The sequence below is a fragment of the Hyperolius riggenbachi genome, chromosome 4 (assembly GCF_040937935.1).
Source record: "Hyperolius riggenbachi isolate aHypRig1 chromosome 4, aHypRig1.pri, whole genome shotgun sequence".
Classification (NCBI taxonomy): domain Eukaryota; kingdom Metazoa; phylum Chordata; class Amphibia; order Anura; family Hyperoliidae; genus Hyperolius; species Hyperolius riggenbachi.
The window spans coordinates 494256116-494279232 of record NC_090649.1 but is presented as its reverse complement, the minus strand read 5'-3'; the positions used below and the strand labels follow the sequence as shown (position 1 = coordinate 494279232).

Here is a 23117-nt window from a genome sequence, read left to right as displayed (position 1 = left end):
CCACGAGCGTCACACGCTTAAAGTACCTGCTAGAAAGGTCGTAGCTGCCTGCCTAACATGGGGAATACAATAGAAAAGTTTTAATAGATTCAATATTAACATTGAATCTGATTAAAATCAATCAAAAAAGGAGGCCTCTCTCTTGACATTGATGTGTTGTGTGTACATAGCTTGTGTGTTGTCTCTTGTCTAAGTAACTTCCTGTGCCTTTTATCTGCTGTGCTAATGAGAGGTCCTGTGAACAATCAGGAATCGGGAAAAGACAGCGGTCTGTACACTCCCATACATTCATTTTCTCAACTCTGCTGAAACTACGTAATTCTGAATTTCCAAAATACTGATCAACAATGAATCCCTGTATCACCCTCTTGCTGTGGCTGTGCTGGGACGCTTGCAGGAATGCAAGTCAAGAGTAGCACTAGTGATTAAAGCAATTGTGTGAAGCAGGTGTCAGGTTTAGAAAGTGTAGTAATCCACAGGAGCGTCATCAGCATCCTCCCTGCACTATCCATATGGCTCTAAGATCATTCCTGATTATTTGCTACAGATTGTTACACAATGTAAAGGAAAAATTGTCAAAGTACTGAATCCAGCTTTACTAATCAACAGTAATGCAAAGCTCCACACGGCATCTGCAAGCTGCTTCAGTGTACTCCAAATGCCTTCTGCTTTGTGCAGAAACTCTTAAAGCGGACCTGAACTCAGAACTTCCTCTCTGCTCTCAAAGATAAGCAACTGCATAATAATTTGTCATAGCGGATACAAATGATGTAATAAATCTGCAGTGTCTACTTCCTGCTTTCAGGGAAGCTGTGTTTACAAATTAGCTGCTCTGCTGAGGCAGAAGCAGACAGCTGAGAGATCAAATTACAACTTGCGATTAGCCAGAGATGAGGGATAATTAGACAGGCTAAGCTCTCGAAATACACACGGTGCATTTTTATGTTTTCCTTCTGTCCTGTTCAAGAGTTCAGGTCCACTAAGATGGCTGCACCCAAGGTCCTAAATAAAATTAAAACAAACCCAACACTCCCAAAATTGACGACTGCTGAATTTCTAAGCAAGGTGAATAAAATGAACTGAATACAGTGCAGTTTGGCTTGCAGAGGCATTGCTTTACAGACATGGAGTGCAGTGACCGCTTTGTTCGTTCCCATTTATTCTCAATAACGTGTCATAAACCAAATTTCCTAAATTAAGTGCACAATAAATAGATTTCCTGGGTCAAAAACTAACAATAAGATACTAAACTACTATAGTTCACCTGCTCCAAAACACTCGCTTTGCAGGATCGGTGATTAAAAAGGACATTCTGTAGCTATTTACATGACATGGCCAGTGAACAAAGGGTCCGATCACATTCAGGGAACAGAACCTTTCCCAGTATTTACATGTTTGCGCACACAAGTTGGAAGCACGATTAAGACTTGCAGCCGCAAATAGGACACCTCTCCCTGTAATGAATGTGCACAGCTTGACTTAATGCATACGGACTGAGCTTACAAAGGAATGCCAACAGAATTCTGCTTACCTGGTTAGAGTCAGAGAGACTTAACGGGAACCTTAAAGTCCAAAAAATTCGGAAGTGGCCATATTTTCATTTTATTAAAGGAAATAAGTTTACTGGCAGTTGTGCTGATCTGTGTCAGACACCTGTAAACAGCATGCAGCTACATCATCTGATCTGTATACTCATTCTGGGTGAGACACCTGTACACAGCATGTGACTTCATCATCTGATCTGTATGCTCATTCTGGGTCAGACACCTGAACACAACATGTGACCGAATCATCTGATCTGTATACTCATTCTGGGTCAGACACCTGTACACAGCATGTGACTACATCATCTGATCTGTATGCTCATTCTCAGTCAGACACCTGTACACAGCATGTGACTACATCACCTGATCTGTATGCTCATTCTGGGTCAGACACCTGTACACAGCATGTGACTACATCACCTGATCTGTATGTTCATTCTGGGTCAGACACCTGTACACAGCATGTGACTACATCACCTGATCTGTATGTTCATTCTGGGTCAGACACCTGTACACAGCATGTGACTACATCATCTGATCTGTATGCTCATTCTGGGTCAGACACCTGTACACAGCATGTGACTACATCACCTGATCTGTATGCTCATTCTGGGTCAGACACCTGTACACAGCATGTGACTACATCACCTGATCTGTATGCTCATTCTGGGTCAGACACCTGTACACAGCATGTGACTACATCACCTGATCTGTATGCTCATTCTGGGTCAGACACCTGTACACAGCATGTGACTAAATCATCTGATCTGTATGCTCATTCTAGGTCAGACTACATCATCTAATGTTTTAGGTTGCTGCTCTTTACTGAATAAGTCCTTGTAGCATCATCAGGAGAGTAAAGACTAGAATCAAATATCACAGTACACCTCATGGAGAAGGAAAGGTATTCTGAACTGATCATGGAAGTTCTCATTCAATGGTGCGTTCCAGAAACTGCACCAGTGGAGACACAAGATTAATGTAGGACTGTTGTAGTTTTTCAGTTCCACATTCAGTGAATATGCAAAAAAACACCAGAAAGGTAGGCATGTGTGTGTGTGTGTGTGTGTGTGTGTGTGTGTGTGTGTGTGTGTGTGTGTGTGTGTGTGTGTGTGTGTGTGTGTGTGTGTGTGTGTGTGTGTGTGTGTGTGTGTGTGTGTGTGTGTGTGTGTGTGTGTGGGGGGGGGGGGGGGGGGGGGTCACAGGATGTGGTAGCAAAGGGAAAAGTTAAGAAATAGAAGACAGATCAAGAAAGGATTGATATTCGCTGAGTAATTTGTTCATGTCTGATTCTCAGTGAGCTTGCAGGTCATCATCTTTAGTGCTGGCAGGCATGAAAAAAAAACAAAACACAAAATGACCTTACATGATAGACATGATCACTAACAATTTGATAGGTTAAAAGTTTTGTCTTATTTTTTTATGCCCAGAGGGAGGTACTGCTTGCTTGTCAACAGCACATAATTTCCCACAATGCAACGATGTTCACAGCCAAGAAATTCTAATAGCCTAGGCTAAAGGCGCATACACACATCAGACTATAGTCTTTGGAAAATGAAAGATCACAGACCAATCTTACCACCCTTCATGTAGTATGAGAGCCATACCTACACAGTCTTTTCTATTGAGCTGAACTCCCCATCAGACAGAAATCTTTGCAAGATGCTGCACACACAGATGTTGTACACATGCAACAGATCTGTATCTGCAAAAGATCAGATCCTGCAAAAGATCCATTCCTGCAAAATGCATTCATAGTCTACGAGATCTGCAGGTCCTCATACACACCTTAACAGACAATCATCTGCAGATCAACAATCATCTGCTGATCCAGCCTGGTGGATGTGATCTGCAGATGAATGTCTGTTAAACAAGGTGTGTATGATGATCTGCAGATATCATAGACTATGAATGCATTTTGCAGATACTGATCTGTTGCATGTGTGCAGCATCTGTGTGTGCAGCATCTTGCAAAGATTTCTATCTGATGGGGAGATCAGCTCCATAGAATAGACTGTGTAGGTGTGGCTCTCATACTACATGGAAGGGGGTAAGATTTCTGTCTGATGGGGAGTGCAGCTCCATAGAATAGACTGTGTAGGTGTGGCTCTCATACTACATGGAAGGGGGTAAGATTTCTGTCTGATGGGGAGTGCAGCTCCATAGAATAGACTGTGTAGGTGTGGCTCTCATACTACATGGAAGGGGGTAAGATTTCTGCCTGATGGGGAGTGCAGCTCCATAGAATAGACTGTGTAGGTGTGGCTCTCATACTACATGGAAGGGGGTAAGATTTCTGTCTGATGGGGAGTGCAGCTCCATAGAATAGACTGTGTAGGTGTGGCTCTCATACTACATGGAGGGAGGTAAGATTTCTGTCTGATGGGGAGTGCAGCGCCATAGAATAGACTGTGTAGGTGTGGCTCTCATACTACATGGAAGGGGGTAAGATTTCTGTCTGATGGGGAGTGCAGCTCCATAGAATAGTCTGTGTAGGTATGGCTCTCATAGTACATGGAAGGGGGTAAGATCTCTGTCTGATGGGGAGTGCAGCTCCATAGAATAGACTGTGTAGAGTATGGCTCTCATACTGCATGGAAGGGGGTAACATTGGTCTGTGATCTTTCATTTTCCAAAGACTAAAGTCTGATGTGTGTATGAGCCTTTAGACATCACACTGTTTAACCCCAACATCAGCCCCAAAGACATGCATTGTAAATTACACAAGAGGTAAAAAGGAGGTATTGGTTACGAATTGGGATAAAGATCAATCCTGGGTCAAAGTTGCTCTTTAAAGCGTATGTTTCTGAAAACTGGTTGTAGAACTACATCCAGGCCATAAAATGGCAGAGGCAGTGACTGGAACCCTCCAAATATCACCATTACGGCATCCTTCAGTCATTGGGCAATTTTCTTCAGGTCATTCATCTATAGCAGTGATGGCTAACCTTGGCACTCCAGCTGTGGTGGAACTACAAGTCCCATGAAGCACTGCAATACTCTGACAGCTCTAAGCATAACTCGGGGAGGCAGAGGCATGATGGGATTTGTAGTTATGTCACAGCTGGAGTGCCAAGGTTAGCCATCACTGATCTATAGAATCCCACAAGAGCAGCAGGAAGAGGGGAGCATCCCGATGGCTGCAGAAGCGCAGGATGCAGTAGCTACCGGCAAAACTCAAAAAATTAGAATATCATGCGGAAGTCCATTTTCTTCAGTAATTCAACTTAAAAGGTGTGACTAATATATATGAAACAGACTCATTACATGCAAAGCCAGATATTTCAAGCCTTTATGTGTTATCATTTTGATGATTATGGCTTACAGCTTATGAGAACCCCAAAATTAAAATCTCAGCCCATTACAATATTGTGAAAATCTTCCATATTCTCCGGCTCAAAGTGTCGGCCTCTAATCCGCTAATTCAGCCAAAAGTCCTGCAAAGGGTTCCTCAGCCTTTAAAGCGGTATTCTCACCATAACAATCAAATTTCAACAGCAACTGGTCTGAGTGTATTAAGTGATTAAGATGCTAATCCTGCATTCAAAAAAAAAAAAAAAAAACTCTGCTGTTATGATTTGGAGTTATCACATATTTCAGGAGCACTGGCCCTTTAATTGCCATTGCCAAACAGTTGCATGCTGGGGGTTCTTTTTATCTATAATATATTCCTCCTCTTCCCTTTATTTCCCTGCCTAGCTGACTTGCTGAAACCTGATCCTCTGCTCACTTGTGTTTACAAGCAAGGCTGAGGCGACTCAGCGATTGGAGGAGAAAAGAAAAAAAGTTAAATGACATCAGGATTTAGCCTAAACTGTGGGCAAAAGACATGGCCCCCCACCAGGAACCGAATTCTCTTCATTTACTATATAACATTCACTGAAATCAAAATGTGGACAGTACAATACATGAGCTATGTAAGTAGATGAAGTATTTATCTACTTATATATGTGTTTTTTGTCCTGGCATATTATGGCTGATCCTACCGCTTTAAATGGTCTCTCAGTCTGGTTCTGAATTACTGACATAAATGGACTTTTGCAAGATACTTTGCGAGTTTCACCTGTATGGCTGATGGATCTAGCCTGGACCTCCTGTCCTGAAAGTAGGATAGACATCGCCACATTCTCCTCCACCTATCCCATCGCAGCTGTAGGCTGATGCTGCACAAATGACGGCTGCGACCCTTTATTTTGGAAAATGCTGAGGCAGCCACGTTCCATCCAGCAGCCTCAGCTGGTTTTAATATTTAAAGAGAATCTGTACTCTAAAATGCTTACAATAAAAAGCATACCATTCTATTCATTATGTTCTCCTGGGCCCTTCTGTGCTGTTTCTGCCACTCCCTGCTGCAATTCTGGCTTGTAATTGCCAGTTTTAGGCAGTGTTTACAAACAAAAGACATGGCTGCTAACCAGAGTGTGATAGGCTGAGAACAGAGCATGCAGGGGGCGTGGAGAGGGTGTGTATCACTTCTATCACAGCAGAACAGCACATTCCTGCCTGAGCCCGACAAAGCCACCAGAAGAAAGAATACAGAGATAATACAGCCACTGTGCAACTAGGAAAGGCTGCAGTAAGACAGATCACATTAGAACAGGTATAGGAACTTATAGGATAGAAGAAATAAGGCTGAACATTTTGTTAGAGTCTCTAAGTACAGAGAGAATGCAGAGAAATGTGAGATCAGACTGGTGAGGGGATCTTACCGCAGACCCAAGATAAGCCAATATGCCATTCAGCCTATCAGCATGCGCCAAAACGCACATTTAGTTTAACCAAATTAACCTTTTTCCTGAATAGATGAAATCAGACTAACCAATGAGATTGTACTACAATAACCACCAAACCACCCACATATCACATGACTGAAAGGCACCCGTCTGGCTAGCTGGACTCCTATCACAAACGCCTCATATTGCTGTTCTGTAGTAACTCACTCTTATTGTCTAATGTTTCCCAGCCTCGTTTCATTCTGCAAATCATGAATTTGATTAGAAAAGTATTTTATGTGATGGGGCAAACAACTCATTCTAGTGGGCGGGTCAAAGCTTTTAAACCCCGCCCCCACAAAAATAAAACCCCACATCTTTCATGCCCTAAAACATAGTCTGGAAATCTGAAGTATGGTAACTTCAAAGGTTACTTGACATCAGTTATTCAATCTGATACAGAACGTTACCACAAAAGTACGAGAAGTCTCTGGCCCCTTAAAATGACACTGAAGCGAAATTTGTTTTATATTATGATTTGTATGTGTAGCACAGCTAAGAAATAAAACATTAAGATCAGATACATCAGTGCAATTGTTTCCAGTACAGGAAGAGTTAAGAAACTCCAGTTGTTATCTCTATGCAAAAAAGCCATTAATCTCTACGACTTTCAAAGTTGTGGAGAGGGCTGTCTTCTGACTTATTATTTCAACTGTTTTCTTTTCCTCTGCCAGAGGAGAGGTCATTAGTTCACAGACTGCTCTGAAAGAATCATTTTGAATGCAGAGTGTTGTGTAATCTGCACATATTATAGAATGATGCAATGTTAGAAAACACACTATATACCTGAAAATAAAAATATGAGAATATTTTCTTTGCTGCTAATCTTCTAGTAATTAGTCATAGTACACAACCAATTCATTATATCATATATATTTTTTCGCTTCAGTGTCTCTTTAAGGACCAGACACTTTTTAGTAAAAAAACAAAACAGGGCTCACCGACATCACTCCGCACAGACCAGTCTCTCTCGAGGATTGTGCTGCTCTTCTGTTGCTGCCGCCCTCTTGCTCTGTGAGCCAATCACAGTGATCACAGGGTCAGGAGCCAATGAAATAGTCTCCTGACCGGCTCACGAAGCTCTGCCGTCAGACAGCAGGGCGAGTGGGCTGCAGCGGCGGGAGCGCGCGGCACGGTAATTGAAATCTACGCCCTGGCAGGGATAGCAGGTCCCAAACAGGGCATAGATTTCTATTACCAAGGTCCGGAAGTGGTTAAAACAGGTTCTGACACAGAATGTCCACACAGGACTCGGAGGAGACTTGTGTCTGGAGTCGGAAGTTTATCGAGACCGACACCCATCTGGCATCTATTACTGAAAATGTGCCACCCGCTGCAGCGTAAGCTTCCAATGTCAGATGCATAAAAAGTCAGGATATCACCCTTCCCCAGTGAATTAGCAAAGCGTCAACCGAAACAATGATGGGAATATATGAAAATCGTTAAACCCAAATGTACATTCAACAAAAAAAAAAAAAATCGGAAATCAGAAATCCCCAATACACATACACCCATGTAAAGCACTCGTCATTATGTGGTTAATGCTTCAAAGAAACCGGTGTAACTAGCATGCACTTATTCTTACTCTATTCTACAAATGGAGCATGGACGAAAGAGATGCACATTTTCCCCCACACAGATCAGAGAGATGAGCATGCCAACTCTACTTCTGCAAGCACAGAATGAACACGACAGAAATGGCAGCAAACTAGAGGTTAGAGAACCCGGCTAGTCCAATCTGGCAGTCACCAAGTCTATTTACTAGCCAGGAGAAGAGAATTACTACCCCCCACCCCCCTCCCGCTTGAAATTCTAGGTGCCGACAAGCAACTTAGCCGTCCTGGCCACCGGGCGCCAGCTAATCCCCCAGCAAGGTTTATAAATACAGCAAGAGAGGCGAATGATTCTCTAAGTCTATGGCAGTCTAACTTTCAGCTTCTGAGAGTCTGAAGGTAGCAGTGTAATTAGCATTTCAAACCTTAAAGTTCAAAAACAAGGAGGGGAAGAACTTTTTTGTTTTTAACAAATATATTACTCACGTGCGCTATGCACATTTCTTACTAACCCATATATAAATAGTTGGCAAAAGTATCCCTAATACTGCGATATACTTTATCACTTTCAGCCGCACGATGTCCCAAAATAATAATATATATATTAACATAGCAATCAGTATTACATCAGCAGCTTATAGTGAGGGTTGCGTCAGGATTGGAGGAACTGGTTGCGTCGGATACATCATCTCAGTTAAATAGCTTATTTTTGGGAAGTCCGTATGTCATGCATTCCTGCTACAAGTAGAACAATAAAATACAGGTGAATTATTCGAAGGCAGTAATCTTGGGGGAAGGAGGAAACGCAATCGATCTAGCGGAGAACAAGCAGAACAAATACTCAGTAAGCCTGGTGTCTTTTATGGCTTTGATCTCCTAGTGAAAAAAAAAAAAGTGTGAAAAATATTGCCACGCTTTCAGTGGATGGAGGGCGGGGAAGCAAAACAGAACCGGCTATAGCAGAACCAGCAGGCAGGGGGCGCTCTATTTTCTATGCTTCTGGGACTGGGCTTTTGCAGTTTTTAGGAGGGAATCTAAACAGGTGCGGATCCCGGCCAGGTGCAGGAGAGACCCAGCGGCCTCCTTCAGCTCCTCGTCGATGTCTTGGCAGGCTTCTTTCCTCAGCTTCTTGCCCTGCTGATCTTTGCTGGCAGAATTCACGCAGGGCTGGGCAGCGTAGCCACTATCGCCGAGCGTATCCTCCTCAAAGTCCATGTCGGTGTCGTCCTCGCTGTGGAAGCCTTCACTCCCGTCACTTCCTGCCCGACTGTTCTTTGGGATGAACTCGTACACCTCATCGACGGAGGACAGGGAAGATACGCTGGAGCGGGACTCGCAGCGCTGAGAGTCTGTGCCGCTGGCGCTGTAGTTGTGATCCTCCTTGGGATCGATGTTTATCACCGCGGAGTCGTTCTCCTGAAGGGCGAGAGATGCGCAGTGCTTGAAGGCGCTGCTGTAGTTGCGCTTCTTAGGCAGGGCCACCTTCAGGGACTGTGGCTTCTGGCCTGAAAACACAAAACACAAGAGGTAAGTTCAAATACAAAGTCTACTTCACAGCACAAATTTCACCAACAGTAATCAATATCCTAATTACTATTACTAGAAGGAAATGTGCTTTAACTCCATATAAATCAATAACTAAAACAAACTGCACAGTTTCTAGGAGTTTACTTTGTTTTTAACTGTCCACCCTGCAGAAGCAATAAAGAACATGAAAAAATAACTATTTTTTATACCTGAAGGCTGTATAAATCTCTTTCATTATAAATGTATTTACTTTTTCTAATACTGTATATTAGTACAACAATGTTATTTAGGCATCTTTAACATGGAAGTAATAAATAAAAGTTCAGAGTTGCTTTAAAGAGAACCCGAGGTGTGTTTAAAGAATGTCATCTGCATACAGAGGCTGGATCTGCCTATACAGCCCAGCCTCTGTTGCTATCCCAAACACCACTAAGGTCCCCCTGCACTCTGCAATCCCTCATAAATCACAGCCGTGCTGTGAGGCTGTGTTTACATCTGTAGTGTCAGTCTCAGCTGCTCCCCCACCTCCTGCATAGTTCCGGTCCCTGCCCCCGTCCCTTCCCTCCAATCAGCAGGGAGGGAAGGGATGCAGGCGGGGACCGGAGTTCTGCAGGAGGCGGGGAGAGCAGCTGAGACTGACACTATAGAGATAAACACAGCCAGCTCTGACAAGATGTTTGTCAGCAGTGTGGCTGTGATTTATGAGGTATTGCAGTATGCAGGGGGACCTTAGGGGGGTTTGGGATAGCAACAGAGGCTGGGCTGTATAGGCAGATCCAGCCTCTGTATGCAGATAATATTCTTCAAACCCACCTCGGGTTCTCTTTAAGAACATTTCCTATGATCTATATATTATTGTACATTTAATATTAGCCTCTTTCCAGTGAAGTTTAGCCTAGGCTGATTAGCTGTCTAATTAGGATTCTGGGAGACCAGATATATTTTCACTGGCTTTGGAACACTCAGAAACAAACATTCCACTGAGATCACCTGACAGAACTAAAGAGATTGCCACCTGAGATAAAATTTCAAAATGTAAATCGGAGGAAAGATTTTACAATGGGCAAAGAAATAATGTATAAAGGTATATTGTACAAAAGAAGCACTTTTATGCATTACGTTAATTTCATTTGATAGCATTAGTAACGTATAGCAGACATGCGATTTCTGTGGTGAGATCTACACATCAGCACTTCACAAGTCTAACAAGCTCTTCCAGGACTGGCTGTGCATGATTTATGGAGCACTCAGTCAGCTCTGCCGCTTGCACCAGTGGAAGCCATTGTGCTATAACTAGCGAGGAATAGAGAGTGTTCTGTCAATCATGGCTGACGTTATGTTACATGTAAGCAGAGCTGTGAGGGCAATGTGTGATCTGCACCAGCAAACAAGCAGCGTTCATACTGCTGGCCTGGAACGTGAGATCTGACTGCTGGCTGTTTTATGGCCCCATGTGGTACCCGCCGATACCGGGACATCCAGGCAGCCACTAGTTAACCATAGGGCAATGCTGTGCCAGAGGAACATAGCAAGAAAGCAACAGTGCTCCTCAAATGGACAAATCCAACCAGAACAATGCTGCATGGTAATAACGCTGCGCGGCAATGCTGGACGCTGCACGGCAATGCTGAACGCTGCACGGCAGTGCTGGTCGCTGCACGGCAGTGCTGGTCGCTGCACGGCAGTGCTGGTCGCTGCACGGCAGTGCTGGTCGCTGCACGGCAGTGCTGGTCGCTGCACGGCAGTGCTGGTCGCTGCACGGCAGTGCTGGTCGCTGCACGGCAATGCTGGACGCTGCACGGCAATGCTGGACGCTGCACGGCAATGCTGGACGCTGCACGGCAATGCTGGACGCTGCACGGCAATGCTGGACGCTGCACGGCAATGCTGGACGCTGCACGGCAATGCTGGACGCTGCACGGCAATGCTGGACGCTGCACGGCAATGCTGGACGCTGCACGGCAATGCTGGTCGCTGCACGGCAATGCTGGTCGCTGCACGGCAATGCTGGTCGCTGCACGGCAATGCTGGTCGCTGCACGGCAATGCTGGACGCTGCACGGCAATAATCCTGCACGGTACTTCCATTCAATGTTCCAGTCCAATGACGTTCTCCTGTACTCACTTTAATAAAAGGGCACCCGACACCTAAATATATAACTTTACAGCAACTTCACCTTAGTTGTAAAAGTTTTAGGGTGATATATGGCACATTAGTTTTTAACAGTACTGTCCTCCGATGTCCCCCTGCTGGCTACAGATCACTATACATTTGCTCTCAGTAGCTGCCACTTGCTCAAAGTGGACCCATACCAAACATTTTTTTTTGAATTGTAAATATTTAGTTGCACCGCTCTGACACAAAGATAAACAAACACTCCTTCAAGCCTATGAGCATTTCAGTGCATGTTTTTCACTCTTCTCTTCTCATAACTAGGGTTATACAGGTGGCAGCCATTACTTCTGAGCTTAGTAGGAGGTTTTAGATCATGGGTGTGTTTGTCATCAGCTACCCTCCCTCACAGGGGTGTGGTCTATGTGAAATCTCACACAAGCTGAGATCACCTCCCCTGTGACATCATCAGTAGCAGCCTGTGTTTTGTTTTTTATCTCCTCCACCAGTCTGCCGGATTCTGTCCCGGCAATATGAAAGGAAGGGAGGGGGTTCCTCCAATAAATGTAAAATATTTTTTATTTGTCATCATGCAGCTGAAAAAGGCTGCTATAATAAGTTAGAATATCGATTTTATTTCTGAAATCTTGTATTTTTTAATTTGGGTCCACTTTAAAGGAACATTATCAAACCAAGTGTTCTAAAATGACAAATGTACAAATAACCTCTAAGTAGCTGTGTAAACATTTTTCCTACTTTTCATGTTAAATATCATAGGCAAAAGCTGTAATTTATTGTGTGCAGATTTTGGAATGTTTCATTTGCATAAGGCGAATCTCTGTTTCAATATTACCCTGTTTTTTGCATGTCAAACTGAAAAGCCTCTGGTGTCAGGTTTCACACACAATTTTCCTCTGCTCTCATGCAGACAGTTCAGTCAGAGACACAGGGAGTTAGCTGCCTGTGAGAGCTCTCTCTCCCACACAGGGTTAACAGATGTAGTGTGAGGGAATCCCCCTCCCTTCATGATTAAGTAGTCTTGCCATCAGTGAAGTGTGAAAGGCATTAGATAACCGTAAACAAACAGATAAGCATTGAAACGTACACACCAATACTTAGCAGCACTTTCCAAATAATTCCTATCTCAATAAAAAAAAAACAAAAAAAAAAATGTTAATTGATCGTGTTCCTTTAATACAGTGTCTGGTTGCTATAGCAACTGGATGCCACCCCAGCCTCATCCCTGACACTCAGGCCAGTCAGTGTGACATAACTATTACCACTGGAGATTGGCAGAAAAAGTAAAAAGTTTTGGTGAACTGGAAAGGTCTGTATAGAGTTATTGTATTAGTCTGGCAAGTGGTAATGCCAGCAGTGTTGCCATACAGGCCTCGCCCTCCGATGTGTGCCCAGTCCTGAGATCAAGAGGGTGACAGCAGATATTCACTGCTCTCCCTCCTTATAACCAGGACTGCAGCACTGCTATTTCTGCTGTGATCCTGACTGTAATAAATTATACATGGGATATGCATTAGTATACACGATAACAGGACTGCTGGGAACTGCACTAGAAAGCCAAGCGGCACCCGTAATGGTTGCCAACTCCCTTTTGCACACCACTCCACTGCCCCCCACGTGACATCACGTAGGCACTGCTCCCTTGACAGCCCTCCCCACATAGCAACAGCTGTCAGTTACATAGCTGATGCACATCTGAACAGGCCTGCACAGTGATGTCGCCCAACGCGATAGGGTCCTGGTCCCTGATGGGCGACATTAGTCAAAGGTGTCTACACACGTTAAGAGTATTGGAGGCAGAGGATAAGCAGGACTGCCACGCAATTTGCATTTTTTTTAAAGGAAATAAATATGGCAGCCACCATATCCCTCACTTCAGACGATGAGTAATACAAACATGGATATAGGTAAATAACGCAGGCTGAACACTTACCATCTGCTCCTTCCAGCTTCACATTCTCTCTGATATTGCAACAAACACCTGTAAGAGATGAATGCAGAGAATGACTTCATGTACAGCTGTCCCCTCTGCTATAATGCACAGAAATACTGCTGTCCCTCCTCTGCTTACTATAACACAGATAACTGGCTACTGCAGCCAGTGTGTCTTCCCCACTCAACTAAGATAGTTAACAAGAGAAGTCATCTTGTCTATCCAAAGATGTTAGGAAGCGGTTCAGCGTTACGGGGCGGCGTTAGGGCTCTTTCCGACAAACTGTGCAGTTTAGTCGCCTATTGCTGGGGCCAAGGGCCCATTGGTTAAAAATAATGCAACTGAATGGGAATGTCTGCAGCCATGTGCGTCAGTGGATGACGCGCGGTGAAGTTACTGCAGCATTCAGTATCCAGGGTTGGCTGCTGGCGGCTCGAGCGCACAAACATTGGTCACCGCAAGTCCTGGCCGCTTGTAGCTGGCTGCAAAACGCTCTGCACAGACACCGGAGCGGAGGACAAGCTGTAAAATGTGCTGCCGTCAGGCGATAGTGTAATGCTGGCCATATACAGCTCGATTTTGCAGCTCAATTCTCCAGCTCGATCAATTCCCCGCTTGATTCTGCAGGCGATTCTCTTATCTTCAGATCGCAGTGTTCTCCCCAGGCTCTTTTAGCCGGGTGCCCCACCCGGCTAGTTTTGTTGACCACCCGGCTGTCATCGGCACACCTCCTCCTCTGCTGTAAGCAGAATTGCTCACAGACGCACTGGCCCTGCATTCTCATCTCGCCCCACCCGGCTGGAAAATATTTCTGGGGAGAACACTGAGATCGGTTTTATTACCTTTTTCAATTGTCCTCAATGCAGAATCGAGCGGCGAAAGGATCAGGCGGGAAATCGGACGTGTCAGAAATTATCTATCGAGTCATCTAAATGGCTCAGAATCGAGTCGTGTATTCCCAGCATAAAAGAGCCCTTAGTGAGGAGGCTATGGTAGCCTGCAGCTCTGCCTTATCCAAGCACTGCCTGCTAATCTATCTTAGAAAGAAGAGATTACTTTTATGAACAACCTCCTGTGTGGATTGGAGGGTTACTGGGTTGTGACACAAGCTCTCTATCTAGACATTCTAGGTGGGATTCCGGGAGTCCGATGGAATGGTGTGCACAATTCTATCCTTTAAAGGACAAATAAACTGAAAGGTAGGCTGCCATATTTATTTCCTTTTATGCTGGGAATACACAGCTCGATTCTGAGCTGATAAGAGGACTCGATAGATAATTTCCGACATGTCCGATCACAGTTTGATTGTTTTGTCGCGCAATTGAAGTGAATTGAAAATAGATAAGAAAAATGAGAGGAAGATGAGAGAATCTAGCAGGCAAAACGATCGGGCGCAGAGTCGAGCGCCAGCATCGACCTGTGTATTCCCAGCATTACACAATACCAGTTGCCTGGCAGCCCTGCTAATCTCTTTGGCTGCAATAATGTCTGAATCACACACCTGAAACAAGCATAGAGCTAAACTTGTCAGATTCTTGTCAGAAGCACCGGATCTGCTGCATGCTTGTTTAGGGTATATGGTTAAACGTATTCGAGGCAGAGGATCAGGACTGCCAGGCAACCGGTATGGTTTAAAATTAAATAAATATGTCAGCCTCCACATACCTCTCACTTCATGATCTCTTTAAAGTGCACCTAACAGCGTTTTTTTTACTTTTCAAAAAGCAAATCTTCCCATATGGTAGCTTCATAATGGTGTGTGCCACTGGGGGTCAGAGTAGCACCATTAATTGCCTGTGGCAGGGGCGCTTATAGGCATAGGCAGTGCCATTGGTCCTGGGGGCACCATGTTGCTGGATTAAGCCCCACCCCCTGAACTAAGCCACACCCCCATGGGTGTTCTAATCCTTGCTTCTGCTGCATCTGCTTAGCGTAAATTGCAGGTAGCTGCCATTGTGTCCCCCTGTTCATTTTTCCCCCTTTGTGCCTCCTGTCTCCTTGTGCCATGTCTGACCCCGTTTGTCCTTCTGTCTCCCTTTATGCCTCCTTCTGTGCCCCTGTTTCTCCTTATGTCCCCTTGTGCCACTTCTGCCCTCCTGTTTCTCATTCAGTCCCACTCTGCCTCGTTCTGTCCCCCTTTGTGCCTCAGTCTGTCTCCATGTGCCTCTTCAGTCCTCATGTGCCACCTCTGTCCCCTGCGCCTTCCTCTGTCCCCCTGTACCTCCTTCTGTGCCCCTGCATGCCTTATTCTGTCTCCCTGTGGTTCTGTCTGTCCCCCTCTTCCTCCTTACACCCCCTCTGCCCCCCTTTTGTGCCTCCTTCTGTTCCCCTTTGTGCCTCCTACTGTCTCCCTGTTCCTCCTTCTGCCCCCCTTTTGTGCCTCCTTCTGTTCCCTTTTAAGCCTCCTTCTGCCCCCATTTGTGCCTCCCACTGCCCCTCTGTGTACCTCCTTCTGTCCTCCTGTGCCTCCTTCTGTCCCCACAGGTTTTCTCGCCTGGAGTGACAAAATAGCTGGCCTGTGGGGTGCTGCTCCACTAGCACCCGGCCCGGGGTCCTCAACCTTCTCATTGCCAACATTTGCATTTCCCAGCCAGGGTCACGTACACACCACAATGCATGCTGGGTGTTATACTTACGGGCCGCAGCTCCGTGGATGGCGTTCCCCGCTCTCCATGCGCCCGAGTGTGGCTGGCCGTAGTTTGTTGATCTCGGCCGGGGGCGTGTGCACGTGGATACGCAATGGCGTCACACGTAATGTACGCATGCGCAGGGTTATGCCGTACGTTTGTACGCATGCGCAGGCGTTCAGATTTCGCGCCAAACGGGCTATAAAAGGCCAGCCCTTTCAAATAGACAGTGCTGTTCGTTCTGATAGCTAGTGGTTACCCTTGCCTTGAGCTACTGACCTGCTGCTTATTATTGATACTGTTTCTGACCCGGATTGTACCTGGATTCTGCTGCCTGCCCTCTGACCCGGATTGTACCTGGATTCTGCTGCCTGCCCTCTGACCCGGATTGTACCTGGATTCTGCTCTTGTCTGCCTCCTGCCCTGACCCGGACTGTACCTGGATTCTGCTCGTCTGCCGCCTGCCCTGACCCGGACTGTACCTGGATTCTAATAATACCTGAAGTGTCTACATCGAGGTGTCACTGTTCTCTCAACCACTTCCTGAGGTTATCCCAGTTGTGACCTGGTGGGCACTAGGCCGCAACAAGTCCATCATCCCTTGCAGGGTGCTCTGGTGAAGACCCATGGTCACTTAGATCCACATCTGGGTAACCCCTTGGGTTAAGTGGAAGGGTCAACAGCGTCCGAAGATTTCTCAACCTAACACTGGGAGATGTAGTGCAGGAGATGAGAGTACAGCGCTGTACTGGCAGAAGATGGAGGATCCCGAACGGGCTGGAGGCCAGAGGAGCATCATCCCATAGGAAATTAATTGTGTCACCCCAACCCCAGTGCCACACACCATTACTAAGCTACCTTATGGGGAGGCTCGTTTTTTACAAATCCCGCAGAGTGGGAATTCACAGGGGAGCGGGAAAGCCCTATAGGACCCAGAGCCTTCCCTCTCCTTAGGTGAGTATAGGTTTTGTTTTTTATTTTAATGGATATAGGCTTTAACCACTTCACCACTGAGGGGTTTTACCCCCTGAGCACCAGAGCAATTTTCACCTTTCAGCGCTCCTTCCATTCATTCGTCTATAACTTTATCATTACTTATCGCAATGAAATGAACTATATCTTGTTTTTTCCGCCACCAATTAGGCTTTCTTTAAGTGGGACATTATGCCAAGAATTATTTTTTTCTAAATGTGTTTTAATGGGAAAATAGGAAAAATGTGGGGAAAAAAATAATTATTTTTCAGTTTTCGGCCATTATAGTTTTTAAATAATGCATGCTACTGTAATTAAAACCCATGAAACGTATTTGCCCTTTTGTCCCGGTTATAAAACCATTTAAATTATGTCCCTATCACAATGTTTGGCGCCAATATTTTATTTGGAAATAAAGGTGCATTTTTTTCATTTTTGCGTCCATCCCTAATTACAAGCCCATAGTTTATAAAGTAACAGTGTTATACCCTCTTGACATAAATATTTAAAAAGTTCAGTCCCTAAGGTAACTATTTATGTATTTTTTTTAATTGTAAATTTTTTAATTTTTTTTTAATTACAAAAAAAAAAAAAAAATGGGGAGTGTGGGAGGTAATGATTTAATTTTATGTGTAAAAGTCATTTATTTGTATGTGAAAAATGTGTAGGGTGTAGTTTACTATTTGGCCACAAGATGGCCACAGTAACTTTTTGTTTTAATGCGACCTCCAAGCTTCCTTCCGGAAGCTTGGAGGAAGTACTTGGAGGCTGGGTAAGATCACAATGATCGCGCTGCCCATCGGAGAGCAGCGGATCATTGCGGGGCTTAGATCAACGAACGGGAATGGATTTTCCCGTTCATTGATCTCTGGGCGAGCGGGCGGCGGCGTGTTTACTAGCGGCGGGCGGCGTGTTTACGAGCGGGAACGCGGGCAGCGTCGGGAACGCGGAAAGTACGTGTTTCTCCGTCCCTGGTTGTTAAAGGATGGAAAAAGGGGCGGAGAAATACGTACGCGCGGGGGTAAAGTGGTTAAGCCACAGATCCTATGCATAATAATAATACTACTATTACAATAAAATATGACAATTACTGCAGGTTAACACCCCTGGCAGTTGGGTAAGGAGTCTTTAGCAGATCCTCGCCGCCACGCTCTGCACGCAGCTTCCAGAAAACCACTGCAGGAGCCAACTTTTTACCCTCAATCCGCAAGCACAAAAACTGAATTTTTTGTCAAAACAGCCAATAGTCTGCAATGGGATGTGAGAGGTAAGGCAGATTTTGCTGCGTCAGAGCCTGAATGTCCGACTCCGTGGAGACAGGGCCTTAAGGAAGTCTGCTGAATCCATGCCAGTGTCACGGTATCAGTTTCTGCATTAGCACACAGAACTCAAGCATGACTGCAGCATATAACCGCCTTATTCCACTCCCCCAGGATCTATGCCAGGACATAATGACTGAGGAACAGACAAATAGGTTATTCTTACAGTCCAGCGCTTCTTGCTTGATAGAGCTGTTCAGCAACATCATCGCAGTGGCAGCATCAATGTCAGGATCTGCAGGAAAGAAAGAGAAAGGCTGTCGGTTTCAAAATATCACACAAATATCACACACTGAAAAGGACCTCGGTCGCGAAAATCTTAAAAGTTTAAAATACATGTAAATATATACAAATAAGAAGTACATTTATTCTAGAGTAAAATGAGCCATAAATCACTTTTCTCCTAGGTCTTGTCACTTACAGTAAGCAGTAAAAATTTGAGATTACCGACAGATTTTGGACTAACCCATCTTCTCATGGGGGGGGGGGGTTTCAGGGTTTTCTTTATTTTTAAAAGCACTTACCAGATAGCAGTTGCTCCGTCCAACTGCCACAAAAGTGTGCAGCGAGCAGGGAAGCTGGCCAGCATCTTTGTATAAATCCTTTTCATGGAAAGTCTTTACAAAGAATTAAGGCCATGCTGAGAATACCCTATGGAGAGATGGACTAGCCCAAAATCTGCCGGTAATGTCAGATTTCTACTACCTACTGTAACTGCCAGCAACATAGGAAAGAAGTAATTTATGGCTCATTTTACTCTGGAAGAAATGTACTTATTTGTATGTTTTAACTTTTAAGATTTTCGGGACAGTTCCTCTTTAAAGAGAAACTGTGGTTAAAATAATAACAAAAATTGCCTGTTTTTTTTTTTACAATATTGCTTTATAAAATTATTGAGTCAGTGTTTGCCCATTGTAAAAAGCTTTCCCTTTCCCTGATTTACATTCTGAAATGTATCCTTGGTGGTGACATCTTTAATTCTGCCAAGTGATCTGTACAGAATGTTCATTGCTGAGAGTACTATGCACAGAGGGAGATACTAATTGCTTGGCAGATGGAAACAGCCATTATTTACCACAATGCAACAAGGTTCACAGACAGGAAACTGTCAGGACCATGGTCATGACATCACGCTGTGGGAGTGGTTTCTCCACAATATCAGCCATACAGACGTCGCTGATGGTCTCAGAGATTTCTCATGGGAAAGGCGGCATCAGCTACTAATTGGGATGAAGTTGAATTCTTGGCTACAGGTCCTCTTTAGGCATAAAAGCAGATGTAGGAGCGCAGGATAAATGGTGATTTATACAAGAGGTCTTGGGGACAGTCTTGGGGACTTTGGAGATTTCCTCTGAACACCGGTGGGTTAACAGATAAGAGTACTTGTAACAGGCTTCTGCTAAATCAACCCCCAAATGCCGCATGATCAATAACATCACTGCTTCGCAGGCATTAGTCACGAATCAATAATATCACTATAATCCATTATGGATTTAGCTCCGCAGGCATTAGTCACAACGTGCACTAGAGCAGTCTGCGGAACCTTCGGAAGTTGTGCAGCTGATGACTTCTGAGGGGCAGGAAAATCAAATGAATGGGTTTACAAAACCGATGATTCTTTCGTTTATGCAATGCCCAATCCAATTACACAAGTAATTCTCCTTAAAGCTACAGTATGTATAACCCACGAAGCTGGCTTGCCCAGTATCGAGAGGCGAAGCCAAAAACCAAAAGATTGGGCAGCACAGGGGTGAACTGGTTAGCGCCCTCGCCTTGCAGCGCTGGGTCTCTGGTTTCAACTCCCAGCCAGGGTACTATCTGCATGGAGTTTGTACAGGGAGTGCAGAATTATTAGGCAAGTTGTATTTTTGAGGAAAAATTTTATTATTGAACAACAACCACGTTCTCAATGAAACCAAAAAACTCAATATCAAAGCTGAATATTTTTAAACGTAGTTTTTAGTTTTAGCTATTTTAGGGGGATATCTGTGTGTGCAGGTGACTATTACTGTGCATAATTATTATTAGGCAACTTAACAAAAAACAAATATATACCCATTTCAATTATTTTTACCAGTGAAACCAATATAACATCTCAACATTCACAAATATACATTTTTGACATTCAAAAACAAAACAAAAACAAATCAGTGACCAATATCCCTCTGTATTCCCACCGTGTACTCGATACCTGAGGATTCTATCCCTCTGTATTCCCACCGTGTACTCTATACCTGAGGATTCTATCCCTCTGTATTCCCACCGTGTACTCGATACCTGAGGATTCTATCCCTCTGTATTCCCACAGTGTACTCTATACCTGAGGATTCTATCCCTCTGTATTCCCACCGTGTACTCTGTACCTGAGGATTCTAGCCCTCTGTATTCCCACCGTGTACTCTATACCTGAGGATTCTATCCCTCTGTATTCCCACCGTGTACTCGATACCTGAGGATTCTATCCCTCTGTATTCCCACAGTGTACTCTATACCTGAGGATTCTATCCCTCTGTATTCCCACCGTGTACTCTGTACCTGAGGATTCTAGCCCTCTGTATTCCCACCGTGTACTCTGTACCTGAGGATTCTATCCCTCTGTATTCCCACCGTGTACTCTATACCTGAGGATTCTATCCCTCTGTATTCCCACCGTGTACTCTATCCCTGAGGATTCTATCCCTCTGTATTCCCACCATGTACTATATACCTGAGGATTCTATCCCTCTGTATTCCCACCATGTACTATATACCTGAGGATTTTATCCCTTTGTATTCCCACCGTGTACTCTATACCTAAGGATTCTATCCCTCTGTATTCCCACTGTGTACTCGATACCTGAGGATTCTATCCCTCTGTATTCCCACCGTGTACTCTATACCTGAGGGTTCTATCCCTCTGTATTCCCACCATGTACTCTATACCTGAGGATTCTAGTACTCTGTATTCCCACTGTGTACTCTATACCTGAGGATTCTATCCCTCTGTATTCCCACCATGTACTATATACCTGAGGATTCTATCCCTCTGTATTCCCACCATGTACTCTATACCTGAGGATTCTATCCCTCTGTATTCCCACCATGTACTCTACACCTGAGGATTCTAGTACTCTGTATTCCCACTGTGTACTCTATACCTGAGGATTCTATCCCTCTGTATTCCCACCGTGTACTCTATACCTGAGGATTCTATCCCTCTGTATTCCCACCGTGTACTCTACACCTGAGGATTCTATCCCTCTGTATTCCCACCGTGTACTCTACACCTGAGGATTCTATCCCTCTGTATTCCCACTGTGTACTCTATACCTGAGGATTCTAGTACTCTGTATTCCCACTGTGTACTCTATACCTGAGGATTCTATCCCTCTGTATTCCCACCATGTACTCTATACCTGAGGATTCTATCCCTCTGCATTCCCACCGTGTACTCTATACCTGAGGATTCTATCCCTCTGTATTCCCACCATGTACCCTATACCTGAGGATACTATCCCTCTGTATTCCCACCATGTACTCTATACCTGAGGATTCTATCCCTCTGTATTCCCACCATGTACTCTATACCTGAGGATTCTATCCCTCTGTATTCCCACCATGTACTCTACACCTGAGGATTCTATCCCTCTGTATTCCCACCGTGTACTCTATACCTGAGGATTCTATCCCTCTGTATTCCCACCATGTACTCGATACCTGAGGATTCTATCCCTCTGTATTCCCACCGTGTACTATATACCTGAGGATTCTAGTACTCTGTATTCCCACTGTGTACTCTATACCTGAGGATTCTATCACTCTGTATTCCCACCGTGTACTCTACACCTGAGGATTCTATCCCTCTGTATTCCCACCGTGTACTCTACACCTGAGGATTCTATCCCTCTGTATTCCCACCGTGTACTATATACCTGAGGATTCTATCCCTCTGTATTCCCACCGTGTACTCTATACCTGAGGATTCTATCCCTCTGTATTCCCACCGTGTACTCTATACCTGAGGATTCTATCCCTCTGTATTCCCACCATGTACTCTACACCTGAGGATTCTATCCCTCTGTATTCCCACTGTGTACTCTATACCTGAGGATTCTATCCCTCTGTATTCCCACTGTGTACTCTATACCTGAGGATTCTATCCCTCTGTATTCCCACCATGTACTCTACACCTGAGGATTCTATCCCTCTGTATTCCCACCGTGTACTCTATACCTGAGGATTCTATCCCTCTGTATTCCCACCATGTACTCGATACCTGAGGATTCTATCCCTCTGTATTCCCACCATGTACTCTATACCTGAGGATTCTATCCCTCTGCATTCCCACCGTGTACTCTATACCTGAGGATTCTATCTCTCTGTATTCCCACCGTGTACTCTATACCTGAGGATTCTATCCCTCTGTATTCCCACTGTGTACTCTATACCTGAGGATTCTATCCCTCTGTATTCCCACCGTGTACTCTATACCTGAGGATTCTATCCCTCTGTATTCCCACCATGTACTCTATACCTGAGGATTCTATCCCTCTGCATTCCCACCGTGTCCTATATACCTGAGGATTCTATCCCTCTGCATTCCCACCGTGTCCTATATACCTGAGGATTCTATCCCTCTGTATTCCCACCATGTACTACATACCTGAGGATTCTATCCCTCTGTTTTCCCACCATGTACTCGATACCTGAGGATTCTATCCCTCTGTATTCCAACCATGTACTATATACCTGAGGATTCTA

General features: G+C 44.7%; 1 protein-coding gene across 4 annotated transcripts in view; it reads right to left on the bottom strand.

Annotated features, from left to right (window-relative positions):
- Positions 1–3907: 3907 nt before the first annotated feature.
- The window catches only part of FOXN2 (forkhead box N2), an 89584-nt gene continuing 70374 nt past the window's right edge, over positions 3908–23117 (bottom strand). For 2 of the 4 annotated variants that reach the window (XM_068233056.1, XM_068233057.1), the window contains exons 5-7: positions 18544–18612; positions 13460–13507; positions 3908–9374 (exon numbers count right to left, since the gene is read on the bottom strand). In XM_068233056.1, coding sequence (XP_068089157.1) covers positions 8854–9374; positions 13460–13507; positions 18544–18612 — 638 coding nt within the window. In that variant the 3' untranslated portion in view covers positions 3908–8853. The remainder of the gene's footprint in view (positions 9375–13459; positions 13508–18543; positions 18613–23117) is intronic. The other 2 variants (XM_068233058.1, XM_068233059.1) reach the window with 1 other exon arrangement.